Source organism: Rana temporaria, chromosome 7 (genome assembly GCF_905171775.1).
Source record: "Rana temporaria chromosome 7, aRanTem1.1, whole genome shotgun sequence".
NCBI classification, from domain to species: Eukaryota; Metazoa; Chordata; class Amphibia; order Anura; family Ranidae; genus Rana; species Rana temporaria.
The window spans coordinates 32556161-32577231 of NC_053495.1; the positions used below are offsets into that span (position 1 = coordinate 32556161).

The 21071-nt window shown below is 44.3% G+C and overlaps 1 protein-coding gene across 10 annotated transcripts in view; it reads right to left on the reverse strand.

Annotated features, from left to right (window-relative positions):
* Positions 1–21071, reverse strand: part of MAGI1 (membrane associated guanylate kinase, WW and PDZ domain containing 1) — a 693886-nt gene that overhangs the window by 126965 nt on the left and 545850 nt on the right. For all 10 annotated transcript variants that reach the window (XM_040359187.1, XM_040359189.1, XM_040359182.1 and 7 more), the window contains 2 exons: positions 16850–16907; positions 12041–12123 (listed from right to left, as the gene is read on the reverse strand). In XM_040359187.1, coding sequence (XP_040215121.1) covers positions 12041–12123; positions 16850–16907 — 141 coding nt within the window. The remainder of the gene's footprint in view (positions 1–12040; positions 12124–16849; positions 16908–21071) is intronic.

A 21071-nucleotide genomic window follows, 5' to 3' on the forward strand; every position in this document is an offset into this window, starting at 1 on the left:
ACACTTTACAAGACTCTGGTCCAGCCGCACCTGGAATATGCCGTCCAGTTCTGGGCTCAAGTCCTAAGGAAGGATGTACAAAAATCGTACTGATGACCCCACAGTAGGGATAAAACTTTTCTGCGAAAGGGCGTTTAAAATGAGAGGAAAAGCGATTTAACCGGAAACTGCGCAAAGGGTTCTTTACGGTAAGACTGTGGAATTCTCTTCCACAACCTGTGGTTTCAGCGGGGAGCACAGATAATTTCAAAAACGATTAGAGAGGCACCTAAACGACCACATACAGGGATATACAAGGTAATACTGACATAAAAGCGTACACACACGTTAGACTGGAGTCATTTTTCAACCTTACCAAGTACGTAAAAAAACTCTCGAATTCACTCCTCCAACCACACTAGAATACATTTACATATGTTTATATGCATTTACAACCATAGAGGTGTAAATTGTGCCAAAATACTCATCTTGAATGCAGATATTTTTTTAAAGGCAGAACTGAAGGCATTTTATAACAGACTGCAAGCAGGCAGGCTATTATCACAGAAGAGGCACGCAATGTCTTTTCTGCAATAAAATACACCTACCCAACTGTTTGCAATCTTTTGTCGCATGTAAACTGAGCTGTGTATGGGTCGCACAGCTTACATTGCTGGCACAGTCCCCGTGTGCCGGAATGACTGACTCCTGTGCATGTGCAGAAGATATGTAATCCAGCGGCAGCCAATAGAGATGCCCAAAGACTTGTATCCGGGAGAAGATGCCGGCACTGGCATGGGATTTCAAAGCGCCGATGTGTGAATGACAAATGGCAGAAAGCACATTTGAATGGCACCTTAAATCGCGGTGTGGTTCTGCCACGATTGTCTGCAATCACCCGCATCGCGTGAAGCTTTTCACCCCAAAAAAAGTTTAGGAGCTACTTTTGGGGGGCGACATGCTTCACGTGATGCGGGTTGCTGCGATTGCAGTGCGGTTTATCGGGTGACAATCGCTGCAGAACCGCCCGAGATTTTAGGTGCAATTTGTCATTCACACATTGGCGCTTTAAAATCGCGGGCAGAATCCCTGCAAATCTGCCTGCGATTCAAAACACAGAGATGTTAATGCAGCCTTAGAGAAGAGGTAAGTATATCGCCTTTAGTTCCGCTTTAGGCTTCTTCCACACGTAGCGACGGAGTCCACCACCTCTGCCGGAGATCTCTCCACTGAGCCGGCGGATGCCAAGTCCCTCTCTGCTCAATGAGCGGGGAGGGGATTGTGCAGCGCCGCTGTCTCCTATGGAGAGATCTGAAAAAAAAAAAAAACAGCATGTCCGTTTTCATCAGATCTCACCCGATCCGATATGGACAGATGGGGATGTACCGCCATCCGTCTGATTTTGGCGAATCGGATCGGGTTCCATGACAGCGGACATGTCTCCGCTGACATCCGACGCTCCATAGGATTGCATGGAGCGGCCGTTCGGGTTCGCCGACAAAACTGACAGGCGGACCTGAACGGTGCGACCGTGTGAAAGGGGCCTAACTGTCACTAAATGCTGATATGTGCATGAACAAAACGGCTAGAACAGAGATGCGTTCAGATCTGTAGAAAAATAAATAAATAAATGATACACAGAACTGAAAGTGGCGCTCGTGTGTAGCACCACAGAACGTTTGACACTACATATGTTGCTAAAAGGTAAACTGCAGTTTTTTAAATGGGAAAATGACACGCACAGGAAATAGATCAGCTTAACAGGATTCTGTTGAAACCTTTTGTTTCTTTATGAATGCTTTGTAACTACAGTGTATATGTTACAGGGGGTGGGGATTGCATGTTTGTTTTGGTTGTGCTTTTCTGCATATCTTATCTACAGCAATTTTACCAGATGGGGAAGTTTGTCTGAAAACAACAGACCATCTGTGGCCTTTAAGTAATAATAAAAAAAAAACAATGCTCTTGGTAATGTGTTAGTAATGTTAGTAATGTGTGTCTTTGTCTAGGTTTCATGCCAAATTAATAAACTTGAGAGAAGAGCATTATTTTGCTTCATTTTTTATCCAGGGTGAGAAAATGTTACTTTCTTTTCAAAAATAAAAATCATAATGTGATCTGGTAATGCTGGCATGTGAGTTTTTTTTTTCTCTGTCTGAATTTCTCACTTCCTGTTCTCCTCTAAGCTTTCCCCCATCATCCGAGCCGTTCTGGCTGGGGGTTAGTTAGCCAGAACAGCTTACTGAGGAGGAACAGGAAGTGAGAAATTCAGACAAAGAAAAAAGGGAAATCAAAGGAAAAGGTTGGTGAACCAACAATGCACTAACTTAAAAGAACCTACCGTATTTTCCGGCGTATAAGACGACTTTTTGGATGCAAAAAAATGCATCCAAAGTCAGGGGTCGTCTTATACGCCGGGGACAGTCTCTGTGCTGCTGCGGGCGTCCATGATTTGAAAGCCGCGCCTTCTTCACAGACTGTCCTGTGATAGGCGGAACACAAATCTTCCCAGCAGCGCCTCTGTTCTGTGTTCCGCCTATCACGGATGCCTTCTCATCCTCGGACGAGAGGACAACCGTGATAGGCGGAACACAGAACAGAGGCGCTGCTGGGAAGATTTGTGTTCCACCTACCACAGGACAGTCTGAGAAGAAGGCGCGGCTTTCAAATCATGGACGCTCGCAGCAGACAGAGACTGTCACCGGCCTGGAAGCCAGAAGCTGAAAAACGTGAGTGATGGCACAGTGGGGGGGAAAGTGGGGGCAAGTGATGGCACAGTGGGGGCAAGTGATGGCACAGTGGGGGCAAGTGATGGCACAGTGGGGGCAAGTGATGGCACAGTGGGACCAATTGGTGGCACAGTGGGGGCATGTAATGTAATGGCACAGTTGGCATGTAATGTAATGGCACAGTGAGATTTGAAAAAAGCCTGTTTCTGTCAGCGGTTGTTTCTCTCAGCGGTTGTTCTGGTTACCCCTCAGCTTCCAGAAAGACTAGAAGGCATGGGGTAGTCTTATACGGCGAGTATATCCCAAAACCAACATTTTTCCTGGAAAATTAGGGGGTCGTCTTATACGCCCAGTTGTCTTATACGCCGGCAAATACGGTATTTAGAAAATAAAAAAACAAACCTTTACAACCCCTTTAATACATTTAAAGGGTCAGTCCAACCAAAAGTGGTATTTGGGTTAGAAGTGGCCTCTTGTATACCAAGTTCCTGTCTTTGTTCCCTCCCACTTAGATGTTTTACGTGTACAGGCACACCTTGAGTTGTTCTCACTTTTCCTCCAGATGCTGCATTGGTGGTGCCAATATTGGATGTGAAATCTATGGACCTTTCTAGGCATTCCTGACGGGCATAACATATAAGCCCTGATGAAGGGGATTTTGTGAACCCTTGAAATGTGTTGGCTTTCTTATCCAAAATAAAACTTTTGTGGACCATTTCCACGAATGTGAAGCCCCTAATGCCATCTACTGCCTCAGCGCCCCTGCTTTCATTTAGGAGTTCTTTGCTCAACCAACAGGATGGTCATGGACAATATTGGGAGATTAGCAATTTGAGATTTCAACGCCTCTTTTGTATGAACTAACTAAAATCTGACGGGGGTCCCAACTCTTCCTTATTCTATCCAAAGCCAAAAAAAGTTTTTACACTTTAAGGCTCAACTCACGACCAAAAACTTTAATTCATTTCTAGTATCAGGAAAAGATTGGGGGCTCTGTTAGACACAGATCACATAAATAACCTTTCCTTGGAAGAATTTCTCTGCACTCGTCAGTACAAGAAGTAATTTCAAATCTCTCCAACGGGGACAAAGATAAAAACAAAAACCAATTTTGAGTAGAGTGAGTGGAACTTCTGACAATGTTTTGTCCGTGTCTTCCTAAATCAGCAAAGACCTCCAATTATTATACATATGTGAGAGGGAAAGGGAGCAAAAACATAGGTATAAAAATGAATACACCAATAAAAGAAAATAACAAAACCAGTGTTTGCTGCAATACTCAAGTTTGATCTAGAGCAGGGGTCCTCAAACTTTTTAAACAGGGGGCCAGTTCATGATCCCTCAGACTGTTGGGGGGCCGGACTATAGTTTAAAAAATATGAACCAATTCCTATGCACACATCTTATTTGTAGTGCAAAAAAACAGGAAAAAACAATACAATATGTAAAATATATATATTTTTAATCAACATAAACGTATTAGTATTTCAGACACCCTTCATCACAGATCCCCTCCCCATCACAGAACCCCTCCCCATCACAGAACCCCCTCATCACAGAACCCCCCACCCCCCTCCGCATCACAGATCTCCCCCCTCCCTCCGCATCACAGATTCCCCCCATTAAAAAGCCCTAATATCAGGTCCCCCCCATCACAAACCACCCCTATCACAAAGCCCCCCCAACACAAACCCCTCTCCATCACAAAGCCCCCGATAACAGCCCCCCCCCCCCATAGATATTGCTTTCCCTTCTATAACATCACAGCCCTCCCTCTCCCCTTAATCTCACAAGACGCAATGCATGACAGGTCCAGACAAAGAGCGGGACTTTGCAAGTGAAAGTCATGCAATAGCTGGGACCAACCCGCTGCCTAGTAACCAATCACCCGCTTCTTAACTCAAAAGGCCCTGTCCTTTGTCCGGACCTGTCATGTTTCTGGTTTTGTGTGATAAAGGTAGCAGAGGGGAGGGGGATTGCTGCGATGTTAAAGGGGCAGTCTGCGGGCCGGGTAAATCACACTGGCGGGTCGTAGTTTGAGGACCCCTGATCTAGAGACTTCCCCCCTGCAGTACTTTTCCCAGCCAATAGATGTCCTAAGCATGATGGTTAGCATCATTCAACCCACTTCCTGTGATCCCAGGTTGTCTTGGACCCACTCCCAGCCTGGGACTGGACAGTAAAAGGAGAAGTCTCTCATCTCTCTCATCTTTCTGTCACCCGGCTATCTCTACCTATCAGAATGCTTCTCGACCGCATGTGAACAGTCTGCACAAGGGGATCCAAAAGCCTGATAATTAAGGTACTTACACTGATTTTATTTAGAAAAAAATACCATTTCATTATGAATTAATAAATACAGAGCTGCATTAATCTGTGTCTTTTAAATTGGCCCAGAGTTCAGCTTTAAAGTGATACTAAAGTAATTTTTTTGTTTGTTTAAAAATAACAAACATGTTATACTTGCCTGCTCTGTTTAGTGGTTCTGCACAGAGCAGCCCAAATCTTCCTCTTCTTGGGTCCCTCGCCAGCACTCCTGACCCCTCCCTCCTGCCAAGTGCCCCTACAGCAAGCAGCTTGCTTATGGGGGCACCCGAGCCACTGCTCTGTGTGTCCATTGAGCCCGTCCCCTCTGTCTTCTCATTGGCTCACTGATTGACAGCAGCCAATATCACCCGCTGCTGTCTCAGTCAATGAGGGCGAGTCCCAGACAGTCAAAACTCTTGTGCAACATCACTGGATCAAGATGGGGCCTAGGGAAGTATCAGGGGGGCTCTTAAAGCGGAGCTCCACCCTAAAGTGGAACTCCCGCTGATCGGAACCCTCCCCCCTCTGGTGTCACATTTGACACCTTTTAGGGGGAGGGGGGTGCAGATACCTGTCTAAAGACAGGTATTTGCACCCACTTCCGGCAACACAGTCTCGGGTAAACTGCGGGCATGACGTCACCTCCCGCCCCCCGTTGTATTCTGGGAACACTCCGCTCCCAGTACACAGGGGGAGCCAATCGGCAGGCGTAACGCGACTCGCACATGCGCCGTAGGGAACCAGGCAGTAAAGCCGAAGCACTTCACTTCCTGGTTCCCTCACCGAGGATGGCAGGGGGGGGGGCAGCAGAGTGACGAGCGATCGCTCGTTCTCTGCTGCGGACGGTGCTGGACTCCTGGACAGGTAAGTGTCCCAAGTCAGCAGCTGCAGTATTTGTAGCTGCTGGCTTTTAATATATTTTTTTTTCCGCGAACATCCACTTTAATGCATAGAGATAAACAACCTTCTGACTTTAGAACCACTTTAACTCTTCCACACTTTATCACTACCCTCCCAAAAAATAAGAAAAGAAAAAAAGTTAGGAGTAAGGCTTCATTGCAATGCAAAAAGCTGAAAAAGTACAGTATATAAACTGCTTAGAAAAAAATAGATTTATGTTAATTGACAAATGCATGAAAACCGCCAAAATCTAGCGCTTCCTTCTCGAACATCTCCACACGTACAGAAGAGTGTCTTCTTTATTAGATGAGGACAGATTTACACAGTTTCACATTCACAGATAAAGGCATGAAAGTCTCTCACGTCATATGTAGAAGTCACAGTCTGTAAGATTATCTGAAACTATTTTCACACCCAAGCTGTTTGCAGACGCTAAGGGCAAATTTTTACTGCCTGACAGGTTTCGTTTTGACTGTTAAAAGAAACCCGCAAGGACAGTAACCTGCTAGCGCTGACTTTTTTTGTGGTCTAGCCGGACTCGAGAATGGCAGCTTGAAAGGAGAGCTCCCGCCGCCGCAGATTTTGAACGGATCGCATAAGCGCCGGTAAGAAGACCGACCAGCCCGACTTTGAAAATCAACACCCCTGATTTTCAGGGATTCGTTTGGTACCACTCCCGTACCCCAAAAAGGAGTTTTGGAATAAATATAACTCTTGGACATAATAGACAACTCCGCAATGACTGATACCCACAGCCTCCCTATGGGAGCCAACGGAGTTCAATTTGCCGGTAATGTTCCGGATTCCCCGAATGACGGGTCCGGTACTAAGACTTCAAAGGATATGTCACAATCCCCCAGCCTCAATGACCTTCATCTTGTAGCAGCGGATATAAAATCTACCCTTGCTGCAGCCATGGCAGAGATCAGTTTAGAGATGCGCGCAGTTACAGCGCGAGTGCAGGAGGTTGAAAAAGTAACTGCGCAACAGGGGACAGCGCTGCGTCACATAAACAACAAAGCAGATGCCAATACATTGCGTCTCAGAGAAATGAATCGCCAGCTGGAAGATTTGGAAAATCGCAGCAGGCGCCATAACGTAAGGCTTAGGGGTTTACCCGAGTCATTTGATGTGGATCAACTAATCACTGTTGTATCTGAGATCTTCAATAACCTGCTGGGACGCCCCCCACTTACGGTCATAAAAATGGAGCGTATACACAGGGCTCTCAGACCAAGAGGCAAGCCGACGGATCCCCCCAGAGATGTTATCTGTCATGTGGATGATTTCCAGCTTAAGGAGGGAATTCTAAGAAATGCCAAATTAAGATCAAAGTATATCCATGAGGGTCATCCTATTTCCTTCTACCAGGACCTTTCCCCCATCACTTTGCAAAATAGGAGAGACCTGAGACCCTTACTGGACAGACTGAGAGATAACGGAATTATATACAAGTGGAAGTTCCCGTTCGGCTTGCAGGCTACTAATCAGGGACACACGGCAATATTGAGAGTCCCAGAAGACCTCCGGGCATTCTGCAGGGCAATGGGCATACAACCCTTAGAACTTCCTGATTGGTATGCCGAATACCGCTTCAAATTACCAGCTAAAGAAAGTACTAAGGATGATCCAATGGAAACGACTCAATCAAGACACCGGAGAAGACGATCCCATTCAAACGACGGCCGACTGACATCCTCTGCTGATCCAAACACTGATCCCCAATCAACATCTTCACCAAGAGCAAGAAGATCAAGAAAAGGATATTGAAATGTTGATTTATATAATATATTTTTCCCTATTCATTTATAACAATGTCGCCCCTTTTGTTTATCCCTATTCATTTGTTTTCTATCTGACAAATGAGTGGTGATTAGTGGCGTTGTTATCTTTGAGACTTGCTATAGTTTTTGATGCAAATGATACATAAGTATACTTTTTGTTTATTGAATATATATTATTCTCCATTGCTACAGTTTGAAAAGTATGTTTGTATATTGTGAAAATTTCACTACTGATACAAACTGTGACATTGTTTTCGTTGTGAGGATCTCTAGCCTTATTTACAAATAGGTTTGATAATTACTTGTGAGGCAATTGTGGAAATGTCCACACAAAGTCGGATTTCCTGCACAATGTCACTATACCTTTGTTAAATTGTTTCTTTTTTTTCTTTTTTAGTATTACTGGTAAAAGTATGTTGTTAATGTGACATCCGTTTTATGTTTATATAACCAGCTTATGAAGCGTCTGCGGCGGAGGGCAGACGGGTAGTTTGGGTTGCTGATTTTGTGTCTGGCTATTTTCAACCCCCGAGTAGCAATATTCTTTGTCTAATTCTCCTCTCCTGGACCAGTTGGTTTTTCGGTCAACCACTTTTTTTATTTTAAACGTTTAGGGTTGCACCACCTAGCGATGTGCTTACCTGAAACAAACATGCTGCCAGCCAATATAAACTCTCAACTTTTATATTTGTTTCAAGGTCACTGTTCTAAAATTCAGAATGAGGAACTTGCACCTTTTTAAAAACAAGTCAGCAACACCCATATTTTTATCATGGCAGGTTAAATTTAAAGATCTTTTTTATAAACGCACAGTTAATCCTATGATGAAGGAGCAGGGACAGAGTTGAGCGGAGCGGTCTGTGTCTATAGACGCAAGCAGCGTGGCTTGGGATTGAGCCTACAGGTGTGTCATGATAGGAAGTGGCTTCCTATGGTGGCACACTGAGAAGAAGAGGAGCCAGGAGACCCAGCAGGGGACCTCAGAAGAGGGGGTTTGGGGGGGACGCTTTGTGCAATTCGGGTTGAAGTGGTTATACTGAGATAAGGCCTGCAACACCCTGCAGGCATCATCCTGGCATTAACATTTTCAGAGTGCGATTCAAATCACGCTGCTGCCTTTCCTGGGCTCTGCCATCTGATCACAGAGCAATGCGGCAGGCGGCACTGACGTTGTTCTTCCCTCTCAGTGACCCCGGAAACTATGAGAATTTTGTCACTTCTGGTTTCGCTCTTTGTTTACTTGGCCGTTTGCAGCCAGGAAAGCAGCCGATCAGATGGATCTGTGTCTGTTCAGCTGCATTGGAGGCCAGAGAAGAGATTTGAGGTCTAATAGACCCCAGATCTGTCCATAAAGAGGACCCATCATGGCCCATGCTTTCACAAGGGATGTTGGTAACTTTTTGAGAAAGCAATAAAAAAAAAATAAAAAAATATCATCTCCTTCCACGGCTTGCCTGGGCTCTCCCGTCCCACGAGGAGGTCCGAGCAACCAGCCGGCATGTCCACCGGCTGAATGGAGACTCTAACAAATCCAAAATCAGCTTTGATCGGGTCTCAAATCCAGTAACCTGGAAGCGATGTATGACATTGTTTCCGGTTTCCTGAAGACCTAAAGTGATTGTAACATTTTTATTTTATACTTACCTCCTCTGTGCAAATGTTTTGCACAGAGTGGCCCCGATCCTGCTCTTCTTGGGTCCCCCAATGGCTCTCCTGGCTCCTCCTCTTCTCGAGTGACCCCACGGAGAGCAGCTTTCCATAGGGGCACTCGCACGGGTGCGCTCCCGAGTCCTGCTGCTGCGTCCATTGACAAAGACAGCAGGACTCGGCCCCACCCCCAGGCTCTTGTGTCACTGGATTTAACTGACAGCAGCGGGAGCCAATGGCTCCTGCTGCTATCAATCTATTCAATGAGGATCCGAGACAGAGGTTGGAGCTGCTGTGCTTGTCCCCCTCGCTGGAACGATCGGGTAAGTAAAAGGGGGGCTGCTGCACTACAGAAGGGTTTTTCACCTTCCATTAAGGTGAAAAACCTCAAGGGTTTACAACCCCTTTAAAGGCGCAAGATTTAAAAAAAAATGACAGCATTCAAAACAGCTAAACTTGCTCATTTGAATGCTTTTAAGTACAAAAGAGGGATTTGGGGTCTTATAGACCACAGATCCCTCCATAAAGAGTACCTGTGACTGCCTATTACTGTCACAAGGAATATTTGCATTCTTATGACAGCAATAAAATTTATCGGAAATAAAACATTTAATGGGGCAGTGTAAAAAAAAAAAGAAAGACATTTTTTTTTTTAAAGCGACACATCCCACCGTACTCTCGTGCAGAAGAGAACGCATACCTAAGTCACGCAGCGATCGTTAGTGCAAGACCCTCTCTTTAACTCTAAACTGGTAACCTGTAAACCTTTTTAAAGCATTGTCTATTCCACAAGTATGTGTAATTTTAAAGCATGACATGTTTGGTATCAATTTACTCTGCATAACATCTTTCACATTATACAAAAAAATTGGGCCAACTTCACTGTTTTGCTTTTTTTTTTATTTAATGAAAGTGTATTTCTTCCAAAAAAATTGCATTTAAAAGACCGCTGCGCAGACAGTGTGACATAAAATATAGCAACAATCACCATTTTATTCTCATGGGTCTCTGCTAAAATATATATAGCTGAATTCACGTAGGGCGGCGTATGTTTCAGCCGGCGTAGCGTATCGTATTTACGCTATGCCGCCGTAAGTTAGAGAGGCAAGTGCTGTATTCACAAAGCACTTGCGTCCTAAGTTACTGCGGCGTAGCATAAATGTGCCGGCCTAAGCGCGCCTAATTCAAATGAGGAACAGGGGGGCGTGTTTTATGTAAATGAATTGTGACCCGACGTGATTGACTTTTTTTACGAACAGCGCATGCGCCGTCCTTGGACATATCCCAGTGTGCATTGCTCCAAAGTACGCCGCAAGGACGTATTGGATTCGACGTGAACGTAAATTACGTCCAGCCCCATTCACGGACGACTTACGCAAACGACGTAAAATTTTCAAAATTTGACGCGGGAAAGATGTCCATACTTAACATTGGCTAGGCCAGCTTTTTGTTGGACTAACTTTACGCCTTAAAAAACTCCTTACGTAAACGGCGTATCTTTACTGCGATGGGCAAGCGTACGTTCGTGAATAGGCGTATCTCACCGATTTACGCATTCTAGGCAAAAATCAGCGTTCACGCCCCTAGCGGCCGGCGGAACTAGACAGCTAAGATACGACGGCGCAGGCAGTTGTAACTTAGCTACATTTAAGTGTATCTCAATTTAAAAATAGACTTAAATGTACGACGGCTTAGATTCAGAATTACGACGGCGTATCTACTGATACGCCGGCTTAACTCTTTCTGAATCTAGCTAATATTGTTTGGGGGTTCCAAGTAATTTTCTAGCAAACAAATACTGATCTTTACATTTTAACTTGTAAGGAACAAGTGTCAGAAAAAGGCTTAGGCATGAAGGGGTAAATGTCCTCCCCCAAAAAAAAAATCTGCGCAAATACACAAATGTGACATAAAAATTGAGACACCCACCATTTTATTCTCCAGGATCTGTTAAAGAAAATATATATTTTCTAGCAAAAAAAATACTGATCTTTACATGTAGGAAAGAAATGTCAGAATTGGCCTGGGTGGGACCTGGCTAAGCACTGTCCTAAATAATACCATGACAGCTCCATTTGTAGTCATCAGCTAATTAGGTAATCTCCAATAGAAATAAACACCTTGGACCTTTGCTCGTTAAACCTCGCTTTCATCAGCCCCCAATACCATCCAATTATTTCAAGTGGAGCTTGATTGCTGGTAGCAATAGCAATCATCATCCTATATGGCATGGGTCTTCAAACTACGGCCCTCCAGCTGTTCAGGAACTACAATTCCCATCATGCCTAGTCATGCCTGTGAATGTCAGAGCTTTACAATGCCTCATGGGATGTGTAGTTCTGCAACAGCTGGAGGGCCGTAGTTTGAGGATCCCTGCTATATGGAGAGGCCTGGTTCACACCTATGCATTTTTTAGCGTGTTTTCAGTTTTGCAAAAACAAACTACAATCAATCAACATGGTTTCCTATGGGTCATGTTCACATCTGTGCATTTTTACTGGTTTTTGGTGCCATTGACTTCAATGGATCAAAAACATGTATTGAAAAACACAAAATGCACCTGGAATATGCAAACTGCAACCTGCAATGTTGTGAACCAGGCTTTATAAGTGACCGCTCACACTTGATTGGCTACTACAGGCAGCAAACTCTGATATCCTTGGTTTTCTATCAGAGCAAAGACGCTTCACTCACCTTCTGTCTGCTGCTGTCCAAGCTGCTTCTTTCGTTTGGCTTCGAGAACTGGGTTTTCGTACTGTGTTTTCCTGTTTATGTGGCTGTAAAGGAAGGCAACATGACGTCAGTGGGGGGGAAAAAACACCTATTAATGGACAGGAATAAAGTCTGCTGAGGCCACTTCATTCAGAGGACAAGGAAGTTTACACAAAACAAAAATAACTACGTTTCCATTAGCAGTAGGAAGTGAGATGGGACCGATTCACTAGGGGGGGCATTTACCCAAACCAATGCAGCCACATGGAAACTACATGCAAGAACCCATGTGATTGGGCACGATTAGCTGTGATAGCCGCCAGCCTCCTATTGCTTTCAATGGGTCTGCCTCTCTCAGATAATTGCAGGAACTCCCGCTGGGGTTCTCGCATGTAATTGCCATGTGGGTGCATTCGCAAGCGTTGAGATCGTTCACTAATAAAATTGTGTGAAATTTCACACATAATGATTGTCTAATCTTACTACCCAACCATGTGTAGAGGATTTTCACATGATTGGATAAATTAAAGTGGTTGTATAGGCGTTTTTATTAACTTTTACCTACAGGTAAGCCTATAATAAGGCTTACCTGTAGGTATAAAGAATATCTCCTAAACCTGTACGGTTTAGGAGATATTCCGCTCGCAATGCGCCGCTGATTGCAGCGGTGCATGCGCAGCGGGGATCCTCGGCTAAAGGGCCGGCAGCCGCCAGACCTTTCCGGATTGAAGTCTCCCGCGCTGATGCGGGGCAGTGACGACATCGCCGCTCCAGCCAATCACAGCGCTGGAGCGGCGATACCCGGAAGACACGCCGAAGCAAGATGACATCTCGCTCGGCGTGGACCAGGTAAGTTCTCTTCACCTCGTTCCGAGGTAAGTATTTCATAATGAGCCAATATGCGGTGCATACTAGCTCATTATGGCTTTTGCCTTTAGGTGGAAAAAAATAAATAAAAAATCATTGCGGGAATACAACCGCTTTAAGCAAATATTCACACAATTTTTTGCGTGAATATTCTCGACTCCTTTATATATACTCCTTTATATATATATATATATATATATATATATATATATATATATATATATATATATATATATATATATATATATATATATATATATATATAAATGTAGAGAGGTGGCCACAACATACTCTATCAAGGGTGATGGCCTGGGTGCAGTCCATGTAAAGTATGCATACGCAATCTGTAAATAGGTGCATTCCATGGGAAAGAATATGTTCCCAATCTTCGCCAAAATTGATGCGATGCTGCATCTGTCCCCCTCCATCTCTAAGGCCCCGTACACACGACCGAGTTTTTTGGGCAGAATTCAGTCAGAAACTCGATCGGAGCTGAATTCTGCCGAGAAACCCGGTCGTGTGTACACTTTCGACCGAGGAAGCCAACGAGTTCCACGTCGAGCCAAATAGAGAACATGTTCTCCATTTCCTCGTTGTTCAATGAGAAAAGTTGGCTCGCCGAGATCCTCGGCGGCTTCACACAGAACTCGACGAGCAAAACGATGAGTTTTGCCCATCGAGTTCCTCGGACGTGTGTACGGGGCCTAAGGGTGAGAACTGAGTGATAAAACACCACTGATCACTCAGTTTTCCCCGCCGCTTTGAGCAGAAAGCTGAGAAGTCAGCTTTGGCTGTACTTCCCCTTTAAAAGGCTAAGATCCTCTCCCCGCACCCGCTATCAGTGCAATCGCATGGGACTCCTCCCACAAACCTGCATCAATTCATTCACGGTTTCCTGTGAATGAACAAACTGCAACTACCATCAGCCACTGCAGCAGAAGGCTTGTAGTCCCAAATGGACTGTGAGGTCGCTGATGAGCGTTCTAGTAGTTAATTTACAAGCCCTGCAGCTTGTAGACAGACAGCCCATATGAAGGTCTGTCTACAAAGAAACTAAAACAAATAAAAACAGAAATTAAGTTATGTGTAAAAAAAATTGAATGACACAGAGAAAGTATTAAACACACTAACTGAAATGTATTTAATACTTGGTACAAAATCCTTTGTTGTTGCTAATGATTGCTTCAAGACTCCTCCTGTATGAAGAAACTAGTCACATGCATTGCTCAGGTGCAATATTGGCCCATTCTTCCACAGTCTTCAAATCACGAAGGTTCCGTGGTCCTCTTCTATGAACCCCGATCTGTAGTTCTTTCCATAGATTTTCTATTGGATTCGAGTCAGGCTGGGCCATTCTGCCAGCTTTATTTTCTTTCTTTGAAACCGTGGCTTTGTGTTTGGGATCATTGTCTTGATACCTTCATTTCATCTTCATCATCCTGGTAGATGGCAGCAGATTTTTACGAAGAATGACTTGGTACATTTTTCCATTCACCCTTCCTTCAATGATATGAAGTTTGCCTGTAACATATCCTGAAAAACAGCCCCACACCATGATATTCCCACCTCCAAACTTCACTGTTGGTATGGTCGAGTTTTTGGGGTGATGTGAGGTGCCATTTGACCTCCAAACATGGTGTGTATCATGGCATCCAAAGAGTTCAATTTTGGTCTCATCTGACCAGACTATTTTCTCTTAGTATTTCACAGGCTTGTCTAAATGTTGTGCAGCAAACTTTAAACGAGCTTCAACATGTTTTTTTTTTTCAGCAATAGAGCCTTGTGTGGTGAGCGTGCATACAGGCCATGGCGCTTGAGTGCATTACTTATTGTTTTCTTTGCAACAATTGTACCTGCTAATTCCAGGTACACCAAGCTCTTCACAAGTGTTTCAACTCTTCTGATAATTCTTTTCACTCCTCTGTCAGAAATCTTGCAAGAAGCACCTGGCCGTGGCCAGTTTATGTTGAAATGATGGTCTTTCCACGCCTGAATTAGGCCCCAACAGTGCTCACTGGAACATTCAGAAGTTTAGAAACCCTTCTGTAACCAATGCCGTCAGTAAGTTTTTCAGCAATAAGGTTGCGAAGGTCTTGAGGGAGCTCTTTGCTTTTACCCATCATGAGATGTTTCTTGTGTGACACCTTTGTACTGAGACACCTTTTGCCATCAATTGAGACTGAACCACCCTGAATTGAGACTGAAGCACCTCCCTTGCTCATGTGTTCAATACTTTTTCTCAGTGTTGTTCCATTTTATTACACATAACTTAATTTCAGAACTTATTTGTTTTGGTTTCTTTGTATGTATGGATTGCATGGGTTGTTACCGACATGTGGGGAAAATGTCATGAAAGTAGCACCTTTTTAAATATATTTACCTAGAAAAATGGTGACGTGTTCAATACTTATTTTACTTGCTGTATGTGTCTTTTTTATATTTGCCCATAGCTAAATCATTTAGTGGCTACTCTATAAATCTGCTTATCCGTTAGTGGCAGTTGGTACTAAGTTTTTTTTGGGGGGTGGCAAACAAACCCCCCCCCCCCCCCCAGGTCTGCACTCACCCAGGTAATGGCGCTGTACCTTACTTAGCTTCTCCTCCCTGATCCACCTCCTGTCCTGATTGGCCGGGAGAAGAAACCAAAAGACAATAGCAAATATTGAATTGCTAGTGTCACAAGTGGGTGGGTTACTGCGCCCCGAGCCCAAACCTTTTCAAGCCAATTAGAGCCTCTGGCTCTAATCATGTGGCTTTAAAAACAAAAAAAAACAGAATTCTATGAGTCCGGTGTCCCACATGCAAACTAGAGGTATGGAACGGCCACGCCTGTTATCTGTAATACATTTAATACAATATAAATACAGGAAAGCAAGCATATAAATATCACATGAGAATATTTTTGTCTTGTAGGTAAACACTGCAATGCATGTTCATAAATTCTCTTTTTTACCAGAATAATTACCGTATTTATCGGGGTACAGCGCGCCCCGGCGTATAACGCGCACCCCAAACTTATAAGGGAAGTTTAGGAAAAAACGTACATTTTGGATGCTCAGCCTTGTCGGTGTCCGTCTGCTGTCGGCGTCCATTGGCGGCCTTGCGCGGGGTCCGTCCAGCCTTGTCGGTGTCCGTCTGCTGTCTTGCCCGGCGTCCATCGGCGGCCTTGTCCGGCGTCCATCGGCGGCCTTGCACGGGGTCTGTCGCATGCATCTGCCGGTCCGTCCAGCCTTGTCGGTGTCCGTCGTGTCCGTCTGCCGGGGGTTGCAGCGTTGTGCGTTTGAATTTGGCGCCTCGGTCGAGCTGTGCAGAGCCGGATTTCCGGTGTGTTTGGCTCCTCTCGGCTCCTCTAGCGTGGCTGCGGGCCTAGCCGAGCCTAGCCGAGTGCGCAGTACACTCGGCTCGGTCTTTGTCGGGTGGCGCTCAGAAACAGCGAGGATCGGCGTATAATGCGCACCCACGATTTTCCCCTGATTTTAAGGGGAAAAAAGTGCGTGTTATACGCCGATAAATACGGTAGATCTAATATATGCTTGGTTCCTATTCATTCTTAAGAAACATTTTAAGAAAAGTAACGGATACGTCTAAGACTCTGTACCTTAATTTTATTCTTTCTACAGCCAACTAAAATGAGAATGACTCGGTATAATAAATGATGTTATTACAACCTCCAGTGGGATGTCCAAGCACTGTATATAATAATATCACAGTCTTGTGGCTTTTTAACAGTCATACAATTCCTAGAGACACCACTAGGGGGTCCAATATCACATAAGAATATTGTAAGCTCTCTGTTGGGATTCTGCTTATCACATGGAAAAAGCCGTGTAGTTTTTTTTTTTAATGGAGTAATCGTGTCTCAACAAAAGCATGTTATTGACCTAAACAATTGGACTGCATCCAGTGCTGGCAATGGCTACTTACTCTACATAGTAGACTCCATACACAGGATCTTCAATCTTCTCCCATCCAGAAGGCAGCTCTATGGATGAAAAAGGGAAATAATGATTACAATGAGAAAGAAAATTCATATTTAAAATATTTAATTGAATGCGAAAAATGATTGAGAAGATAATACATCTAGAAAAATTTGCATTTTAATATGAATGTAATGCTCGGTATACATAAACAGCCGCCTGCAATGCTTTAATTAAAGCGGTTTCAATAAAGCATAGTTCCACCCAGAACTGTCCTCTTTTTGTTTTAGGTGGGGGATGATATAGACAGTTGTAGTGTAAAACTACATATACCCTTGTAGCCCCCAAGGTGAACATTCAGAGATAGCAATTTCCTCCAACAGTTCTTTCCTCTCTCAGTTTAATTTGATCTCGCCTACTGGAGATAGGAATCCGACTTGTGCAAATCAATGGGGAACATTTCTACATTACAACAGGCAGAAAACACAGGAGCAGAAAGCAGAAATCAAAACAGCAGGGCTGTCAGCATATGACCATGCAATCACACTCCATCAAACATTAGATGGAGTTCCTCTACAACAGGGATATGCAATAAGCGGACCTCCAGCTGTTGCAAAACTACAAGTCCCATCATGCCTCTGCCTCTGGGTGTCGTGCTTGTGGCTGTCAGAGTCTTGCTATGCCTCATGGGATTTGTAGTTCTGCAACAGCTGGAGGTCCGCTAATTGCATATCCCTGCTCTACAATAATGTGCTACAAACAGTCCTTGGTGCAGTACCACCTACAACCTGCAGGGATCACTAATGTACACATCTAGTATTTTTTCACTTTAATTAAGGAAGTGATGATAAAATGACTACCGTATTTATCGGCGTATACCGCGCACTTTTTTGCCCTGAAAATCGGGGCAAAATCGTGGGTGCGCGATATACGCCGATACCCGCTTTCCCGCGCCGAGTTTGAATACTGTGCCGGCATATACCGAGCACAGAACACTCGTGTATAGTCGGGCAGTCTCCTCTCGCGCTGACGTCCTGGACGTACAGGACGTGAGCGCGAGTGTAGCCGAGACTGCCCGACTATACACGAGTGTACTGCGCTCGGTATATGCCGGCGCAGTATTCAAACTCTGCGCGGGAAAGCAGGAAACGAGTGGGGAGGACGCCGCAGAAAAACGCCGGACCCGACGAAGAGGACACCCGAAGCCGCAGACGGATGCCGGACCCGATGAGGCCGCCGATGGACGCCGTGCAAGACACCAAACTGTAAATACAAAAAACTTTTTTTCGCAGGAATTTCTGGGCAAATTTAGGGGAGCGCGCTATACCCCAATAAATACGGTACTTCAAAAACAAACCACTCTGTTGCTAAAAGGTCTATACCTGCATAAAGCACTTTAAAAAAAAAATGTGAAACATAACCAATTCACATATTTTTGGGGGCTTAAATACAGGTTGCATATGCAGTGCAGAAGTACTATGCAATCCGAATATGAATGGGCTCAAATAACAATGCATTGAACTGCATGTGAATCACACAAGAACGCTTAGCCCATTTCTATGTGATTCCTGGGGTGAATTGGCCCTTAAGGTAGAAAATGGGTAAAAGTACTGTATATACTCGAGTATAAGCTACCCGAATACAAGCCAAAGCACCTAATTTTACCACAAAAAAATGGCAAAACTTATTGACTTGAGTATAAGCCTAGGGTGTCTATCTGCATGCCTCACTGTGTCCATGCCTCACTGTGCCCATGCCTAGACTGACGTTTAACATGGAAGTCTATGGAAGGAGTGCCCGGCTTTGAAAAAACGGTGCTCCTTAGCCATAGGTCTCCCAGACAACAAACTTTGCACACCTATAGAGGAGAAATGGGGCTACATGTGTGCCAAGTTCCAGGGGACCTACGAATGGCCGGTACTGGGTCCCCAAAGTCACTGGAGAAATTACCATTTAACATGGGAGTCTATGGAAGGGGTGTCCAGCTTTGAAAAATCTGTGCTCCCTGGCCGTAGGTACCCTGGACAACAAATTTTGCACACTTGTAGAGGAAGAGTGGGGCTACATGTGTGCCAGGGGACTCAAGGCCGGCTGGTCCCCAAAGTCCAGGAGATTAGGCGCAAAAAGATGACTCGAGTATAAGCCGAGGGGGGCATTTTCAGCACAAAAAAATGTGCAGAAAAACTTGGCTTATACTCGAGTATATACGGTACATTTATTTTTGCTCTGCATCTCATTGGGGAGATTTCCAAATACTTTACATTCTGAAGACATACATGTCGTATATATTAGGTAAAAAAAAAAAGCGTTTAATTAAAGAAATCTCTGTCTTTGATAATGATATAACATAGTTTGGGTACAGTGTTGTATGACCAGGTAATTGTCAGTCAAACAATAAGAGCACTAAAAACTGAAAAATACCATGGAAATCTACAGGCTGCTACTCAAATAGTTAAACCAGTATTAAGCCTAAAACCAAAAATGTAATATATTTCAGCTTACTAATCATTGGATGGTGACTGCATTCTTTTTCTTTTTTTAGGCTTTTTTTTTCTTTTATTTTACCTGGGGATCCAGCCAGTAACACACTTACTGGATCAGTGTCTCTATACTGTCGGAAGATCAACAGCGATACCTTTTGGCAGCAGCGTTGTCAGTCTGACGGGAGGGAAGGGTTAAGCTGGTCATACATAGATTGAAATTTGGTCGGTTCAGCAGGGGCTGGCCTAGATTTGTTCCATGCATGGGCACTGTGGTTGAATAGAAGTCAATCAACTTCTGTTTATCCTCCCCTTCGGTATTTTTAAGCTTGATCAGCACCGCAGACAATAAGCTGCAGCATTACAGCAAGGAAGGATTCCCCCGTCCACCCTGAACATGTGGATTGGGTAATCGAGACAACAAAAACTGGCTCATGTACGGCCCCCGCCTAAGATGTACTAGCAGATTTAGATTTATAGGCAGCTACAGCAACAGTTTTTTGTTTTTGGGGAAAAAGGTTCAACAAAATCCGATCATTATAAGTACCCTTCAGTGGTAAATGATTTGTCTCCACCCTCTACCTGCAACATTTGCATGATAGCTGCTAATAATAAACAACAGACTTACTGGCTGGATTACAAGGTGAAAATAAAGGAAAGACTACCTAAAAATGTCTAGATTATAAGCTCTATCGAGCAGGGCCCTTCCTCTTGTATCAAAATTGTAATGTAACATCTGCCTTCATTTTGTTAAGGGCTGCCCAAATTGTTGGCGCTACATAAATCCTGTATTATATTATAATAATAAAAAAAAAGAAAACAAATGCAGCCACCACATATAAAAATTGGTAGGCTCAAGTATAGTAAATGTTTGCTTTAGGGTTTAATAGCACTCTAAATGAGGCCCGTGCATTGAAATAACAGCCAGCTTGCATTGATGGGCACAAACAGAAAACACATTTACACAGGAACAGCAGAATTCATCTACAGTAACATAAGGATAGGAGAAACTGCAGTCTAAACTCTATCAAGACATAAAACACACACACAAACTAATTAGAAGATGTTTTCACTGGCGTTTGGCGGCAGACCAGGGGAACGCTACGCTCGCATGCCTCCGTAGTCTGTCAATTCACAGCAGAATGTCATCAGTGCACCATGTATAAAGGCAAAGGCACTGTGAGCTTACATGCTGCACCAAAGTATTATTTAAATACATTATTTACACTAAGTTACTATCAGGGTTTAAATCATTTGTTTCTTGTGGCTTTAAAGCTCTTTAACCACTTCAGCCCCGGAAGAATTTACCCCCCTTCCTGACCACAGCACTTTTTGCGATTCGGCACTGCGTCGCTTTAACGGACATCTGCGCGGTCGTGCGACGTGGCCCCTAAACAAAATGGACGTCCTTTTTTCCCCACAAATAGAGATTTCTTTTGGTGGTATTTGATCACCTCTTTAACCACTTAAGGACCACCTAACGCCGATATACGTCGACAGAACGGCACAGCTGGGCACAATCACGTACCTGTACATGATTGTATAATGCCCAGCCGTGGGCCGCGACCCGGTCCGAAGCTCCGTGACCACGGCCGCAGGACTCGCGGACTCGATCGCTGCTGGAGTGGCGCAATCAGTCCCCGGAGCTGAAGAACGGGGAGAGCTGTGTGTAAACACAGTTTCCCTGTTCTTCACTGTGGCGCCGTCATCGATATAGGGAATCACAATTGATGACGTCACACCTACAGC